The sequence below is a fragment of the Cydia fagiglandana genome, chromosome 7 (genome assembly GCF_963556715.1).
Source record: "Cydia fagiglandana chromosome 7, ilCydFagi1.1, whole genome shotgun sequence".
Lineage (NCBI taxonomy): Eukaryota > Metazoa > Arthropoda > Insecta > Lepidoptera > Tortricidae > Cydia > Cydia fagiglandana.
This window is the reverse complement of record NC_085938.1, coordinates 9,793,799-9,809,801: the sequence shown is the minus strand read 5'-3', so window position 1 is coordinate 9,809,801 and position 16,003 is coordinate 9,793,799. Positions and strand designations below refer to the sequence as shown.

The following is a 16,003-nucleotide window of genomic DNA, read 5'->3' as shown; positions in this document are numbered from 1 at the left end:
TCTTACCAGAATACCTCGTAATTACATGTAAAACAGTTTACAAGAGAAAAGAGTAGGTACCTAATGTCAAAATTATATACTACATTACATAGAGCCTTCTAGCTGTTCATTGTATTCTACTAAAATACACCTTTAACTTCAACCGCATGAAAGCGGCTACAGAGAATGGGAGATAAAAATCGCTTTTTATTTTGTAAACCGCCTTGTGAAACGTGAAGTTTATGGAGCGTAGTAATCAGTACATCCTACATGCACAATAAAAGGACAAAGCTATCCTTAACAACGTTTTTAACTGGCTAAAGCACTCTCCTTAAACTTATAAAAGGAATGGTGGGAAATCTGAAAAGTTCAGGCCGCCTTCGCGTGGAAAAAAGTGAACAACTTCTGTTAAACAGAAGACCAATCGGCCGTTTCTCACCTACTTTACAACGGTGACGCAAAAGTTAAATATAAGAGTTTACGATTAAGCCCCTACTGTGTAATGCTTTTGCAAGGATTTTGTAAACAAAGCTAGATAATACGTGTTGGTATTTAGCCAGCAATACATTGACACAATGCCATTAGCACATTGTGACACATACTGGCATTTCGGCCGCAGTCCTGTCAAGCTCGATTGCGAGAGCTATTTGCATTTGAGAAGAGATAGCTTTGAATTAAGGACTTGCGTTCCTTAATCGATACCCACTTTCTTAATTAATGTCCGAGACAAGAACCCCATTAAGAACGGCAATCTCCTTATAAAGTGGCGTTCCTCGTCATTGTTGTAAATACCTACTTAGACGAAGGCGCCACTCCCCTGAGGATCATTAAGCGAAGTCACAATACGAGTATATGCCCATATATTTTATAAAGCACTTTGACCTACGTTTATCATCTTAAAATTATCAAATGAGACCCATAAAACTTAAAATTAGGTTTTCGGTACGGTATAAAATGTATCTTACAAAGTATTAGAACTACTTAGATCTGGCTAGCCATGTAGGTACATCTACCATCGACGCTATCTATGTACTTGCATTCTACTTAGATTATTTGCAACGTAATTTTATAATTATAGAGACTACCAGTCTACTTATTACTTTAATTGGTCAACTTAACATGCAATTAGATAAACACGATATTCATTTTAAAATGTCCAAGTCGCCGACGTGGAAGATCGGCGCAAACACACGATAATGGCTTGACAAACATTAGCGAGCAATTTAGGGCTCGTTAGGCGTTCATTTGCACTTGCATTCCTCGCGCCCACGTGGCGCAGCGCAGGCGCAGGCGCTTGCAAGGTGGTCGAAACCCACGTCTCGCGGTCATTATCGCTTGTCGAATGTAAGTAGGTACTTATTGTTTGAGAGCGTGGATGACATGGCTGTTACCTTTGCATATTGTTATTCTGACGATTATTTAACCTCTTGGGGTTCCATGTCCCAATTGTGGTACAAATTACCTCCAATGAAATTTGAATCATAATTAAATGGAACAGAGTTGCTTTTGTTTTCTTTCGTTCGGTTTTAAAACATAGCAAATTCAACTCTATTTCCTAACGCCATGATTCAAATTTGACTGCCAATTTTCCTTGTATACATGGGCCGCTAGAGGTTAAATAACCACCAATGTTGACTGATGTCAAATCAACGTCTTTTTCAAATCGTCGAAACAATAGCTAGATTTATACGAAGTGACATCACTCAATGTCAATGCCATTCGCATTTAAAGTACATTACCTACTCTTTGTAGGTCTGTGATTGATTTAAGGTGCGTAGGTACAGAGAGCGGGGTTTTTGAAAAATCATACCGCTTTTTTGGATCACAATACTATTGCCAAATATTTAATAAGCAATCTTGAGAATTTTCTCTAGTGACTTCATCGATTCGAAACCTGATTTTATGACTTCCGCTCGATAGGAAAAAATCACGAACATAGGTCTAAGCGCACTTTTATGTAACAATTCATGCACATAAGTTGTAAATATGGATATTGCTTCTAAAAATGCGCAATTTTATTTTTGAAGAAAAGTGTTGATTATCTACTTTTTATTTGTTAAAACTTACAAATTCAAATTCAAAAACATGATATCTGTAGTTCCCGAGCACGCACATCCACCTTGCTCGCGCTAAGGGCCGGCACTCATTAACAGTCCGCCGGACGGTATCGGCCTGTCAGTTAGAACAAAATTTTGACAGTTGCATTGACTTTAAATTTGATGGGTGCAAAATAGTTCGAAATAAGCTCTGTTGTTTTATTATCAACGAATATTATCATGATTGTAAACGTCTCATCTTTATCCATATTAACCTAATTTATAACGGTTGCTTATAAATCATATCAAAATGCAATTCGCATTAAGGGGCCCACTGATTAACAGTCCGCCGGATGGCCGGATGATATCTGCCTGTCAGTTGTTCGGAACTGTCAACTTTTTGTTCAGGCCGATTCCGTCCGGCGGACTGTTAATCAGTGAGCCCCTTTACGCTACGAACAAATTAGTTCAAGCGCTTGAAGCTTAAAACTGCGCGAGAGCTCCCAGTGAAGACTAGTTAAAATGCTCTCTGTATTAGACTTCCTCTACAACGTTAGTCCAGGTCCCAGTCCCACTTGACCCTCTACTTCGGACTAGACTAGTCTAGGGAGAGCCACCTATTCACTTAACGAAAACAGAATGATAATGAGTCGGTCCAGCTTTTGATACGGATTGTAAAATGTAATCTTTTCTAATAAAGTAAAAGAAAGTAAAAATTTGAATCAAGTCTCGAAAACTTTACACGGTTTCGAAAAAAGAGTAGGAATAAAGAGCGCCTTCGCGACCACCTACATAATATGCGTTAATGAATGTGAAAAACTAATACTTGAATACGTTTATAGTTAATACGTTTAATAAGAAGAAAAAAATTAAGGACTTTTTTGTCCTAACGTTGTAAGCATTGTAAATTACTATACAATGACTAAAAGTACCAGACAATTTGTCCTACTTAGGTGTGTGCTTATGTGCTACAAGGGTGCTTATTTATGTACTTAGTATCAAGTCTTAACAATAATTTTCATAAATAATTGTTGAAAATAATTGCCAAAAGCGGTATGGAAAAGAGCCAGATGCTAGTACTCTCAAAAACAAAGAAAAAAATTAATTTCCTCTTCCTTTACCTATTTCCAACTTTGTTTCAAGCTAGTTTGTTCTCTCTGGGCCGCAGTCCACGCCAACGAAGTTTCAATTTAGGTTAGCACACGTCGAGTGCCTCTTGTTAACGAGCTTTAGGCTTGTTTGTTTTTTACGTGCCAACACAGCATCTTTAGCCCCATGAAGCACATTGACTTGACAAGTGCTCTGTTCCGTTTTCGGGTCATTTTATTAGAAAGACGTTAAAATAAGAACGACAGTGTTTACAAGACGTTGAAGTTAGTGAATTTGACAAGAACCCAAAACCCACTTGCGTACTTGGAATACTCGGATAGATCCGGTGTTTGTCTTTTAAACAGAATTTAAATTTGAGAATTTTCGTGATGTTTCTTTATTTGTCGCTGTCGGTAGTCATAACATCCTGATTCCACGAAATTATCTACCGTAATCCCGTACAAACGCGTATTTACTGAAGATTTGCAGGAAGGAGTAGGAGTTTTTTAAACGGTTTTATTAGTTTTCTGTCACAATAATTGTGAAATTGCTCAGTTAAATCGACTTGAAACGTTGAAGAAATCGAGGTGAATATGAAATAAAATGCATTTGTACGAGACAGCTCATGGAATGCCCCTTATCATTATCGGCACGGATCCCTATGTTTGACATAATTATTGAAAGTCATAAGGTAATGATGATGTCCCTAAATGATGGTCAGATTATCATTAGTCATAATTCTGAAACCGTTAACTTTTCAGGATTTTCGTAAGGTTATCCTTTTGACATCCTTTAGAACCTAGGTTAGGTTAGGATTGTTTTATGGCAATCCTGAAAAGTTACGCGTTTCTGAGAAAAACCAAATTATGGCTAACGAAAATTCGGACAAACAATACATTATGACTTAAAACTTTATGGGAAACAATAGAGACCCTTATCGACCTATGTCCCACTGCTTGGCGCAGTTGGCGCAGCAAAGTATCCCGTTCAAACAGTTTTGTTTGTTGAAATCGGAGACTTTCGCGAAAGTCTCCCTTTGACAGATAATTTATTTATTTAATTTCTTGGTAATTTAATTCAAAATATATTAATCGACCAATTAGTACCGCCCTTTTCTCAACTCCCTAAAAGTAAAAGTAGGTTAGCTGAATTAATTAAAATATTTGATCACTATGGCAGTGACTTATATGTTTTTTATGTGATAATTAATCGCGAAAAACGGCATCTGGCGAGACACCTAGATTTATTTAAAATGTTAACTTACATACTGACAGAACAGAACTAATGATTAGTATCCATATTGGGCACTGGAGAAAGCTCTCGTACCCCGTATGGAGATAAAACCATTACTTTCAATAGTTCGCCGTAGTTGGATAAAATGTTATTAAATAAGGAAATGAGGTGGATTATCTCATAGTAACGGAAGTTGCTTTGTCGCCATGAGAAGTGATTGCATGGCGTTATTATAAAATAACCATGACGGTTACAGTACAGGGGTGCTATTGCAATCGCACAGAAAACGTAAACAAGCCCAACGCTCAGCTAAACCAGTTGGTACATATACATGGTGGCTAAAAAATAACTGCATTTCAGTTGCCAGGGAGGTTTTGGGATTATACTGAGCATTTTTTTATATGTGACCAACCCAGAAATCACGAAAAAAAAAATTACCCTCCCATAGAAAATGGACCAGCCGAAATGTATGAAACAGCCAAATTTATTTTTGGCGATTTCGGGGTTGGTCCCATAGTAACAGTTGCTCGCAAAACCTCCCTGGCAACGGGAATGCAGTTATTTTTAGCCACCCTGTATAGGTATAGGTATTCTCCGATGACCTGCACACATGCGAGCAATAATTCATTTACCTAAAGTTCCTGAAAATCATTAGTTTTATGAAAACGCGCTTAATATTTCGCCGCAAGTCCAGAAACACAATTATTTAATTATTCATGACTTTGTGCCTTCTTCTGTTTTGTTTCAAAATTAATTTTTAGAACCGAATGAATGAATGAAATGATAGTGGCTAAGCCGATTGTGTAGCCTGCAATGTGTATTGCTCAGAAGCGTAGTTGGTATATCATGTCATAGGTAGTTACAGTCAACGGTAAAAATATGGGTGTAGACAACTTACTCAAAAATATGTCCCATAGTTCTTAATTCACTGACATAAGAGTTATGGGACATATTTTTGAAATGATTTGTACACCCATATTTTTACCGTTGACTGTACCACCATAGTGTCCGCGTCACCTGAGCTTGGTAAGCAATGGCAATACGCTGGTAAGTGTGACTTTCGCTGGCAGTCGTGAGCTTACGTTCTTTGTTGTAGCAGTAGGCATTATGAGAACATAACGCAACTAGGCTCACTCAAGGAGGTACAAGGGAACGATTCGCTAAATTTAATTTAATAAAATTGTGAAAGTTTAATTTCCGTCGTATCTTTGTCGTAAAACTAATGCAACTGTGAAATCATCTAGCTAGAATATGCTTGTTTCGTGCAGCTTATGTAAAAATAGCTCCTTAACTTACCGTAAATGCAGCTTTAGATGAAAACACACTTAATTTGCATAACTGGTGTAATTAATTTAATTATTAATAAGTACCTAGCCTCCTTATGTTAGTGCTTTCCCACATTTAATTACAGAGAAAATTATGTTTTATGAAAACGAATATTTTATCAAGCGATAGATATTATACAAACTGCCAAAGTAGAGGTACCGAGAGGTAAACTAGACCCGTTTGGTACCTATTGACCATCAGTCTTCTTCATGTTTCCTAAAGAATCTTGTGAATGATATTACCTAAAATAATTAAGTAATTGTTAAGATGCAGCATTCGAGCCTACTAGATTATTACTGGAAAAACCCGTCTAAATAATTTCACTAACGCGCGGCTGTATTATCTGCCCGATTCGAGCTTTAAGATACGTTAATAATAGATCTAGAAACGATATGATTTGTCAGTGTCAAAGGTGACTTTTTTTTTGAAGAAACGTCATATTTGACACTTATACTTATATCTAATCCATATCGTTTCTAGATCTATTAACTGACGTATCTTAAAGTTCGAATCGGACCGTATGTTCCAATATATTTACCGTGAAACATTTGCATGCGTACCATGTATTCTCAATATTAACTACGCAAGCTCATTGAGCATAGCAGACCAACAATTTGTTCGCTCAATTTGCTAGACACAGCAAACACTGAATCTCGACAAACATTGGCGTGCGCTAAAAATTTACCGACATGTGCGCGAGTTCTCGTAGTTACGCGTTATCCGTCATTACCGTACCAACAAGCTTTTTACTAGCCATGTCTGATAGTCATGATTTTTCAAATAAGCAATTTAGATGAAAACCTAAGAAAGCCAATAATCTCATCTTGAATCTAATATTCTATCTTTGGATCCAAACGGAAAACGAACTAAAAGAGCAGGACAACACTTACGTGGTTTCCTAGTCACCATGATAGTTATCATGGTGCTGGTAGCATTCCCTTTTTATATCGTACTGCCCAATTCATAATATAAGGCAGAGATTTAAAATTAAGTTACAAATTCAAAATGGCTTCTACTTAGCATAAGTAGCTCAGTCTGGGACGGGGTCGAAAACTCAAATGAAGTCGAATATGATCGGTCCACCGACAAAAGGTGGCAAGTTTTGATCCCGTTCGGAGCCGTATATTTTGTTTTTTTTTTTTTGATGCAAAGTTATATTTAATTTTATACCAAACTGATGCCCTCAACATTTTTATACTTTACATGCCGTACCGGGCAACACTGGACTCGTCCCCCAGACCATTAGTCCGCTAGTGTTTCCCGCACTTCCTCATTACCATGCACTAAGCACGGGTCCTGCCCATTAACGTTCCCCATATCGCGAGCAAATATGAGAGGATAACTGTCTGGGATCTAGGAAAACGTAAGAGAACATGGCTGAGACGCTCGCCATTTCATAATAAATACAATAAATAATAATAATGTAATCAGGGTTCGATTCCTGGTCGAGATAATTGGCGAACATGGTCAGCAAGCCTATTATGGATCGCTTTATCCACGTGATAAAACAACTGTCACTTTTTAACTCTGCGGGATAGAAAGAGACAGACACCGTTTTATCACGCTGTCACGTAGACAAATACGACCATCATATCCGTACTGAATAACATCAGGCTCTGTGGTTATCTACTTGGACCCTAATTTATAATGCCGCATTTTTATATGTCTAAACCAGGCCCAGTGTTGGCATCAATCTGAACTAAATCAATCCGGATTGATCAATCGAATTGACGCGTCAATCCGAATTGATCAATCCGGATTGATCAATTCGAATTGAATCAATTCTGATTAACGCGGCAATCCGATTGAATCAATTTGAATTAACGCATCAATCCTCAATTCGGATTAAATCAATTCTCAATCTAGATTAACCATAGTCCCTAAGATTACTTTTCAAAGGTGTAAGTTTTTGGGACTTACTTACTGGACTTAAATTCGATATCTGAGGCTCCCAGAGGTTCGAAAACATGTTCCTGATGTCAGTATTGACTGATGTCCCTTTTTGGGACCTTTTTCGAAATTGGCCGATTAAGTTCATATTCGTAATCGATGTCGACCATAGGTCCCTAAAAGTTTTTGGGACTTACTTACTGGACTTAAATTCGATATCTGAGGTTCCCAGAGGTTCGAAAACATGTTCCTGATGTCAGTATTGACTGACGACCTATAATTTTATTATTACAGGACCGGGAGTACTTATTTTATTTATTTTATATATTATTTATTTAATGTATCTTATTTATTTTATTTATATATATATATTTTATTTACTTGATTTACTTGATTTTTTTTAATTCTTTTTTTTTATTTTTTTTATTTATTTTATTTATTTCATTCATTTCATTCATTTCATTCATTTCATTCATTTCATTCATTTCATTCATTTCATTCATTTCATTCATTTCATTCATTTCATTCATTTCATTCATTTCATTCATTTCATTCATTTCATTCATTTCATTCATTTCATTCATTTCATTCATTTCATTCATTTCATTCATTTCATTCATTTCATTCATTTCATTCATTTCATTCATTTCATTCATTTCATTCATTTCATTCATTTCATTCATTTCATTCATTTCATTCATTTCATTCATTTCATTCATTTCATTCATTTCATTCATTTCATTCATTTCATTCATTTCATTCATTTCATTCATTTCATTCATTTCATTCATTTCATTCATTTCATTCATTTCATTCATTTCATTCATTTCATTCATTTCATTCATTTCATTCATTTCATTCATTTCATTCATTTCATTCATTTCATTCATTTCATTCATTTCATTCATTTCATTCATTTCATTCATTTCATTCATTTCATTCATTTCATTCATTTCATTCATTTCATTCATTTCATTCATTTCATTCATTTCATTCATTTCATTCATTTCATTCATTTCATTCATTTCATTCATTTCATTCATTTCATTCATTTCATTCATTTCATTCATTTCATTCATTTCATTCATTTCATTCATTTCATTCATTTCATTCATTTCATTCATTTCATTCATTTCATTCATTTCATTCATTTCATTCATTTCATTCATTTCATTCATTTCATTCATTTCATTCATTTCATTCATTTCATTCATTTCATTCATTTCATTCATTTCATTCATTTCATTCATTTCATTCATTTCATTCATTTCATTCATTTCATTCATTTTATTTATCGTATTTATTTTATTTATTTTATTTATTTTATTTATTTTATTTATTTTATTTATTTTATTTATTTTATTTATTTTATTTATTTTATTTATTTTATTTATTTTATTTATTTTATTTATTTTATTTATTTTATTTATTTTATTTATTTTATTTATTTTATTTATTTTATTTATTTTATTTATTTTATTTATTTTATTTATTTTATTTATTTTATTTATTTTATTTATTTTATTTATTTTATTTATTTTATTTATTTTATTTATTTTATTTATTTTATTTATTTTATTTATTTTATTTATTTTATTTATTTTATTTATTTATTTGTTTTATTTATTTTGTATTTTATTTATATTATTTATTGTATTTAATTACTTTTATTTACATTATTTATTTCTTTTACTTTATTTCTTTTATTTATAATATAATAAGATTTATAATAAGAACACACCACACAGGTAGATATAAAGATAAACAGAGGAACGGCAAAAAAACTTGTTTATGCTGGAGGCTTCATAGATCGCTCATGCCAACCTCGGTTATTCAATAACAACTTGAATTTAAGTGTGCATAAAGATTACAATCGTTTGAACTGGTCAAAAACTTTATAATGAGGTAACTGAATAGACTGGGTTTTTATTTCGGTTACCGGTAACAGAGGTTAACCGTATCTGATACGGTTACCGAATCAAAGTGTTACCTTATCAGACGGTTACCGTTATGGTAGGTGTTTTTACAACCGCTTCTAAAATAACCCTATGAAAAACCCCGGTTAAGGTAACCGGTTCCTGTCCCTGGTAGAATCTAAATATTGCCGTTGAAACCATGTTTTGCACCTTAGATATCGATTTTGAATGCAAGCAGTCACTTTCAAAAAATGTCACTAAAATGTCCCGAAACAGGACACCTTTCAATATTGCAGTCGAAAAGATGTTTAGAAACCTCTGGCTACCTCAGATATCGATTTTAAACGCAATCGGGTAATTTCTAGAAATGTCCCAAAAAAGGGCATCTCTCAATATTTCCCTCGGAAACAAGTTTCGAAACCTTTGGGCACCTCAGATATCGATTTTGAACGCTATGGGTTAATTTCAAGGAAAATCCCGAAAATGTTCCAAAAAGGACATCCTTCATAATGCCGTCAGAAACATAAAAAAAAAAAAAAAAAAAAATGTTTTATTGCCACAACTACCAAGAAAGAAAAAGATAATACACGAGAGAAAAACAAAATATACTTCATTTCACAAGGACGTTAAATATACAAAACATGCACAAAAAATTGTGGTATAGGCAATGGGTACCAATCTCAGCTTTTTGCTAGATATATACCCAGCGCTGATTTTCAGACGGGTCCCTTTTTTTGACAGGTCGGTCTTTACATATACAGGGTGCAACATGTTTCGGAACCTTTGGTAAACTCGGACACCGCTTCGGAACGCATTTGGTCAGTTTCAAAAAATGGCCTAAATAAAAAGAACATTACGTGTACATACAAAGTAATCGTCAATCCGAATTGACGATTGAGGATTGAGGATTGACCGGTCAATTCGAATTAACGATTAGTAATCGTCAATCTTCAATCAGTAGATTTAGAATTAGTTTCGTCAATCGTCAATCGTCAATTCGAATTGATCGGTCAATCCTCAATCGTCAATCGTCAATTCGAATTGATATTTTGCCAACACTGAAACCAGCAACATACCTACATATGTCTAAACAACAACCTAATTGTGTCATATAATATTTTAAACTTTCGCGTTTTGAATACATATTAACTCACATTATAGACGGGTCTAACGCGAATTATATTCAATTACCTTGATTTACCGACGTTTCGACACAGGCCGCGTAGCCAAGATGCCAATCGCTAACGCTCCGTAGCGATCGAAACGCAACTGTCACTGTCACACTAATGGGGGAGAGTGATAGAGATACACAATACTTTTCGTTGTCGAAGCGATAGCGATTGTAACCTTGGCTAGGGGGGCTGGTTTCACTGGTCGTGGTCGCGGCTGACTGATGTCCCAGCAAAATGTCAAAACAGAGATTTGTGCATCTACCCGACGAAAAGTGTATGGAAAAGTTTGGGGTAGACATCACATTTTCAAACCACCCACCACACATAATGTTAACATTATGTGACCCGTCTATAATGTGAGTTAATATGTAATTGTGTCATGTACATTTTTAGCTTTATTACATAGAGGAAAGAAAGAAAGTGTAAACATCTTATATTGTGTGATTCGAGACTTAATAAATTGGAGTGTTTCTTTAATCTTCTTAATAGATGCATTAACATAGCAGTCTGGGACTGAATATAAAACAACATTCTTTACGAACTGGGGTAGAGCTAAATCAATTATTATATTACCTTATGCCCTACAAATATATATTGCCTCGAAGCAAGCCAGTGTGTATCTGCCTGCGGTTTAGATCATAACCCCACACAGAGCGGTTTGTTATTTGGATATATATGTAGAACTCGTACATTTACGAGCATACAATGTGGTTATGCTGAACAATAATGCTTCTGGCCTAGCCAGCATAAACGCTTTTATGCCGGGCATAGTGCACTCGTCCGTCCCTTAGACATCTATATAAATCGGTATATAGGACAGAATGCTTTGTCAATTCAATTTCGGTATCTATTAAAATAGTTAAAAGTAAGCTGCAATAATATGTTACTCTTCGAAGGCCGCAAAAATATGTGACACGCTCTTACAGCTCTACAAATAACTTCGTGTCAGATATTTTCGCGGCCTTCGTCGTGTAACATATATATATTGCAGGTGACTGTACCACAGATGTCAAAAATGTCAAGAGATCAAGTTGAATTATAGTAAGGTTTCTTACTTCATCTTAAAACCTAGTTCTTAGGGTTATTACATTGGCGCCGCATCCGGAAACCGCAGTGTGATAACAAAACTATAGACCCCTAGGTACTTAGGTAGTGTGTTGACTGAATATAAAAAATAACCACCTCACAGTAATAACGTTTAAGGTCACGTCACGGCGAATAAACTCGTGAATTTATATCATTTGTTTCGTTTCAGGTGACATCGAAGACTGCATAGTGACGCCCGCGTACCAGGGCCAGTTCACGCCGCTTCCCGAAGCCTTGTGCGACTGCATTATGGACCTCACGTCACAGGTAATAAAGCTCACAATCCTTTGCAACAATCAGTACAATGCAGTGATGTTGCAGATAGTTTTAAATTTAGCATGTAGGCAGGTGGTTATGGAACCTTTTGATTATGCGGACTTTGAAAACGCGGTTGAGCACAAACATACTTTGGTTGAATTTTATTTTTATATTTTATTAATTAATATTTATTTCGACGTAATCATGAAGACAGTAAAAGGTATATATTTAAAAATACAGCTAACTTCAGTAGAATGATGAGAAGAGGTAGTATAGTCTGTTCGGGAAAAGAAGAGTCGTGGAATGTATTGGGCCCCATACATTCCACGACTATTCTCTTACCGCACAGACTCTAGAAGAACGGGATCTTACGGGATTTTCAGTAGGTATAGTATTCCTGCTCCATCTTCGCATTCGAACGCTTTGATGTATGGACTTGTGTCCCTGACTGGTATGGAGACAGCTCTAGGTTGGTGATTATGCTACTAGCTATATGCAACTAGCTATGTACTTATAGCTTTGTTGGTTTAGAAAATAGAAAGCTACTTAACAGTGACTTAGCATAATTACCCACTTTGATACAATTTTAATACAAATTGACCTCAATTTGAGTCTTGGTCGTTTTATATTGTCTCGAAACTGCCGAATTATCTGGAAAACAAAGATGTGAATCGGGGCAAATAGAATTGATTGCTAATATATTTATTTATATTTGAACTTTCTCCGTAATCAGACGTTATTTGAAGACAATAATGATCATATAAATGAAGACTTGTTGCAAATCATTTCTTATAATTCTTAGCTTCGTACATATTACGTATTGACCTCTTTAAATAAGTATATTTATTCATTATAGTGGAGAGGTAATCTTAGTTTACGTTGATTTTGCATTGTGCCTATAAGTACCCTATAAATGCAGTTACATATAGTAATTTAATACCAGAAATAATGTAATAAGTAAACCAATGTCAATGGATAATATCTATGGACAATTCGATCGTCAAATTGAAAGGTGCATGTGATGCATGTCTCATTCTCTCATAATATAGCATAAGTATAGATAGGTACTTACACCTTCCTTCCTCGCGTTACCCCGGCATACTGCCACGGCTCAGGGTCCGCATGAGCCCATGACAACTAATCCCAAAGATAACACCAAAGTTGATAATGAAGTAGCCACTAATCTTTCTTTCCGACGACACAAATACGGTCCTCTGATCAATTTGTGTAACATGATTCTCAAGATTTTTGAGATATGGTCATTTAGCTTCTTTTCTCTGATGAATTCTCAGATAAACTTGTAAAAATGTAATTAAACGAAACTTTCAATGTTCCTCATTTCACCTTGCACTCGTAAACCTTTCCACCGACATTCTCGCAGCTCGTTATTTGAAATAACTTACAAATTATCTCCAAATATTTGAAAGTTATGGAATAGAAGAGTTAAATTGGTTGGTCGTGTTCGTTCAGTTAAGGTATATGGTTTTGGCAAATACTTACAACAATTTAGTTGCGCACGATTGGACTGGTTTTCTTTTTAAATGTCATTCGGAAAAGTTATGATTTCGTATTAATAAGATTCCGTTATACTTGGTAATGTCGCTTCGATCACCGCTTATGTCGATGCTTTTTATAAGATCTCTATTTTAATCCTCTGAATGTCTTTAACCATCATGGATCAAGAGGAGTGCCATAAGCCGAAGCCAACACGTAGAGTACCTTTTGACATTTTAATGAGATGTAAGGGGTACACCGAGCGATTGCTGCCTTTGCCTGTGTCATGGGATGCGCGCAGATGCTCTGAATTATTATTTCTTTCGTATCATCATATTCATATTTAGTATCATTATTTTTAAAAATTCACGGTTTTGCCTTTAATTAACTTCTTATTTAAGACTACATATACTGTCAATGAACAGTCAAATAAAAACACCAATAAATTAACTTAAATCTTCACTCATATAGGTACATATCGGTTAAACCTCTTTGCAATATTTTATAGTATGACACAACTAGTTTTCTTAATAATGAGGATTTGGAAAACACGTGAACCAAGTTGATATATGGATATGTGACCATTTTGTGACTTGCTTTGGTATTGCTAGATTTATTTAGAAATACTTATAAGTTCTTCTTCTTCCTCGCGTTATCCCGGCATTCTGCCACGGCTCATGGGAGCCTGGGGTCCGCTTGACAACTAATCCCATGATTTGACGTAGGCACCAGTTTTACGAAAGCGACTGCCATCTGACCTTCCAACCCAGAGGGTAAACTAGGCCTTATTGGTATTAGTCCGGTTTCCTCACGAGGTTTTCCTTCACCGAAAAGCGACTGGTAAATATCAAATGATATTTCGTACATAAGTTCCGAAAAACTCATTGGTACGAGCCGGGGTTTGAACCCGCGACCTCCAGATTGCAAGTCGCACGCTCTTACCGCTAGGCCACCAGCGCTCAAAATCGCTAGGCTCAGCGCAGAAATACTTATAAGTTCTAGCCGAACATGTTTTTCTTTAGACTCGACTTATACGTAGTTGTCAAGTTTTTCAAAATCGCAAGTGCGCACTTATTATAACAAAATATAGGTACGTAGTTACAGCCGGTATACATAGGTATGGATAAAGGTATAGCATTTGAAAGTACAATGTCTGCATACTAAGTCCATTCGCGGCTGCTAACGGAATCAATATTTGAACAGACATTGTCATCTTTATCACACACTATACCTATACATACCTACCCAGTCTATAATAAAAACTACAATGTCTACAATGCATTACTTTTGTTACTACGTTTTTAGGGTTCGGTGTCTCAAAAGTAAAAAGCGGAACCCTTATACAGTCACTCCTGCGTCTGTCTGTCCGTCTGTCACAGCCTATTTTCTCGGAAACTACTGACCGATTAAGTTGAAATTTGGTACACATACCTATGTAAATTAGTGACCGAAAGACGAACATGTAACGTAAACCAAAGAATTTTAGGGGGGTAAATGAGAAAGCTAAAAAATAAAGTTTTACCTAAGTACACGTGTTACATATCAAATGAAAGAGCTCACTTTGAGAGCTTCAAATATTTTTTTATAATTTTTAAATATATATCTAGATGAGAAGTTCTTTAAGAAAATAGCCAAAAAAATGACCATTCCCCCCCCCCCTTTATCTCCAAAACTACTGGGTCATTGGGTTGGACCGTTGGATATACATATATGCCCTTCGAACTCGCGACCACCTTGACTTGCCAACCTATCTCAGATACGAGTAAACGCAGTGAGCAAAGACTTAGGTAGGTACAAGTAAAACCAGTAGAATTGGTGGCACACCCTTTCCTCTAATGTTTAAATATTCAAAGCGCTAACAAAGCCCGTGTCAAGAGCGCGTCATTACATAAACCGCTAGGCTAAGCAGACGCTAAACTTGACCGTGAACACGAATTTACGGCCGCTTGAACCTGTTCTGGCGAGATTTTTTAATGTTTGGGCCAAGTCGATAAAATAAATCGGATTTATTTCAGCGGGCGGTAGAGGGTGCGGTTATTGACTATAAGATAGGATAAACCGTCCATTTCTTTATATCTAGTCAAGAAGTGATGCTAGGTCGTTGTAATAAAGATCTGTCGTTATAAGTTATCTACCCTACGGCTTCAGAACACGCGTATAATCAAACTAAAAAAATCTGAGTAAGTAGTTAATCCATAATCAATATAAAATATTATGAAACTGGGAAAAAAGCCTTTTTATAAAAGATAATTTAATATATGTAAACTCTTATTTACTGTATTAAAAATAATTCTACGGGTAAATTCCAATGGCGATTGCCTAAAAAAATGTTTTTATTTGCGTAACCTGTATTTACTTGCTGCGCAAAAAATATACTTAATATCAAAAATATTTTTACGAGTAGGTACCGAAAAAGAAAAGCATCACTTTCTTTAGCTCAACTAGCAAGAGCTTTTTCCTTGCACCACGTAACAAAATTCCTTCATCTTTTTGCTAAACCATCCCCCCATAGCGATTCCATGAA

General features: G+C 35.4%; 1 protein-coding gene across 1 annotated transcript in view; it reads left to right on the top strand.

Moving 5' to 3' along the window:
• Positions 1-16,003, top strand: part of LOC134665862 (probable serine/threonine-protein kinase DDB_G0267686) — a 207,467-nt gene that overhangs the window by 151,228 nt on the left and 40,236 nt on the right. The window contains exon 4 of the mRNA XM_063522895.1: positions 11,897-11,994. Within this exon, the coding sequence (XP_063378965.1) occupies positions 11,897-11,994 (98 nt within the window). The remainder of the gene's footprint in view (positions 1-11,896; positions 11,995-16,003) is intronic.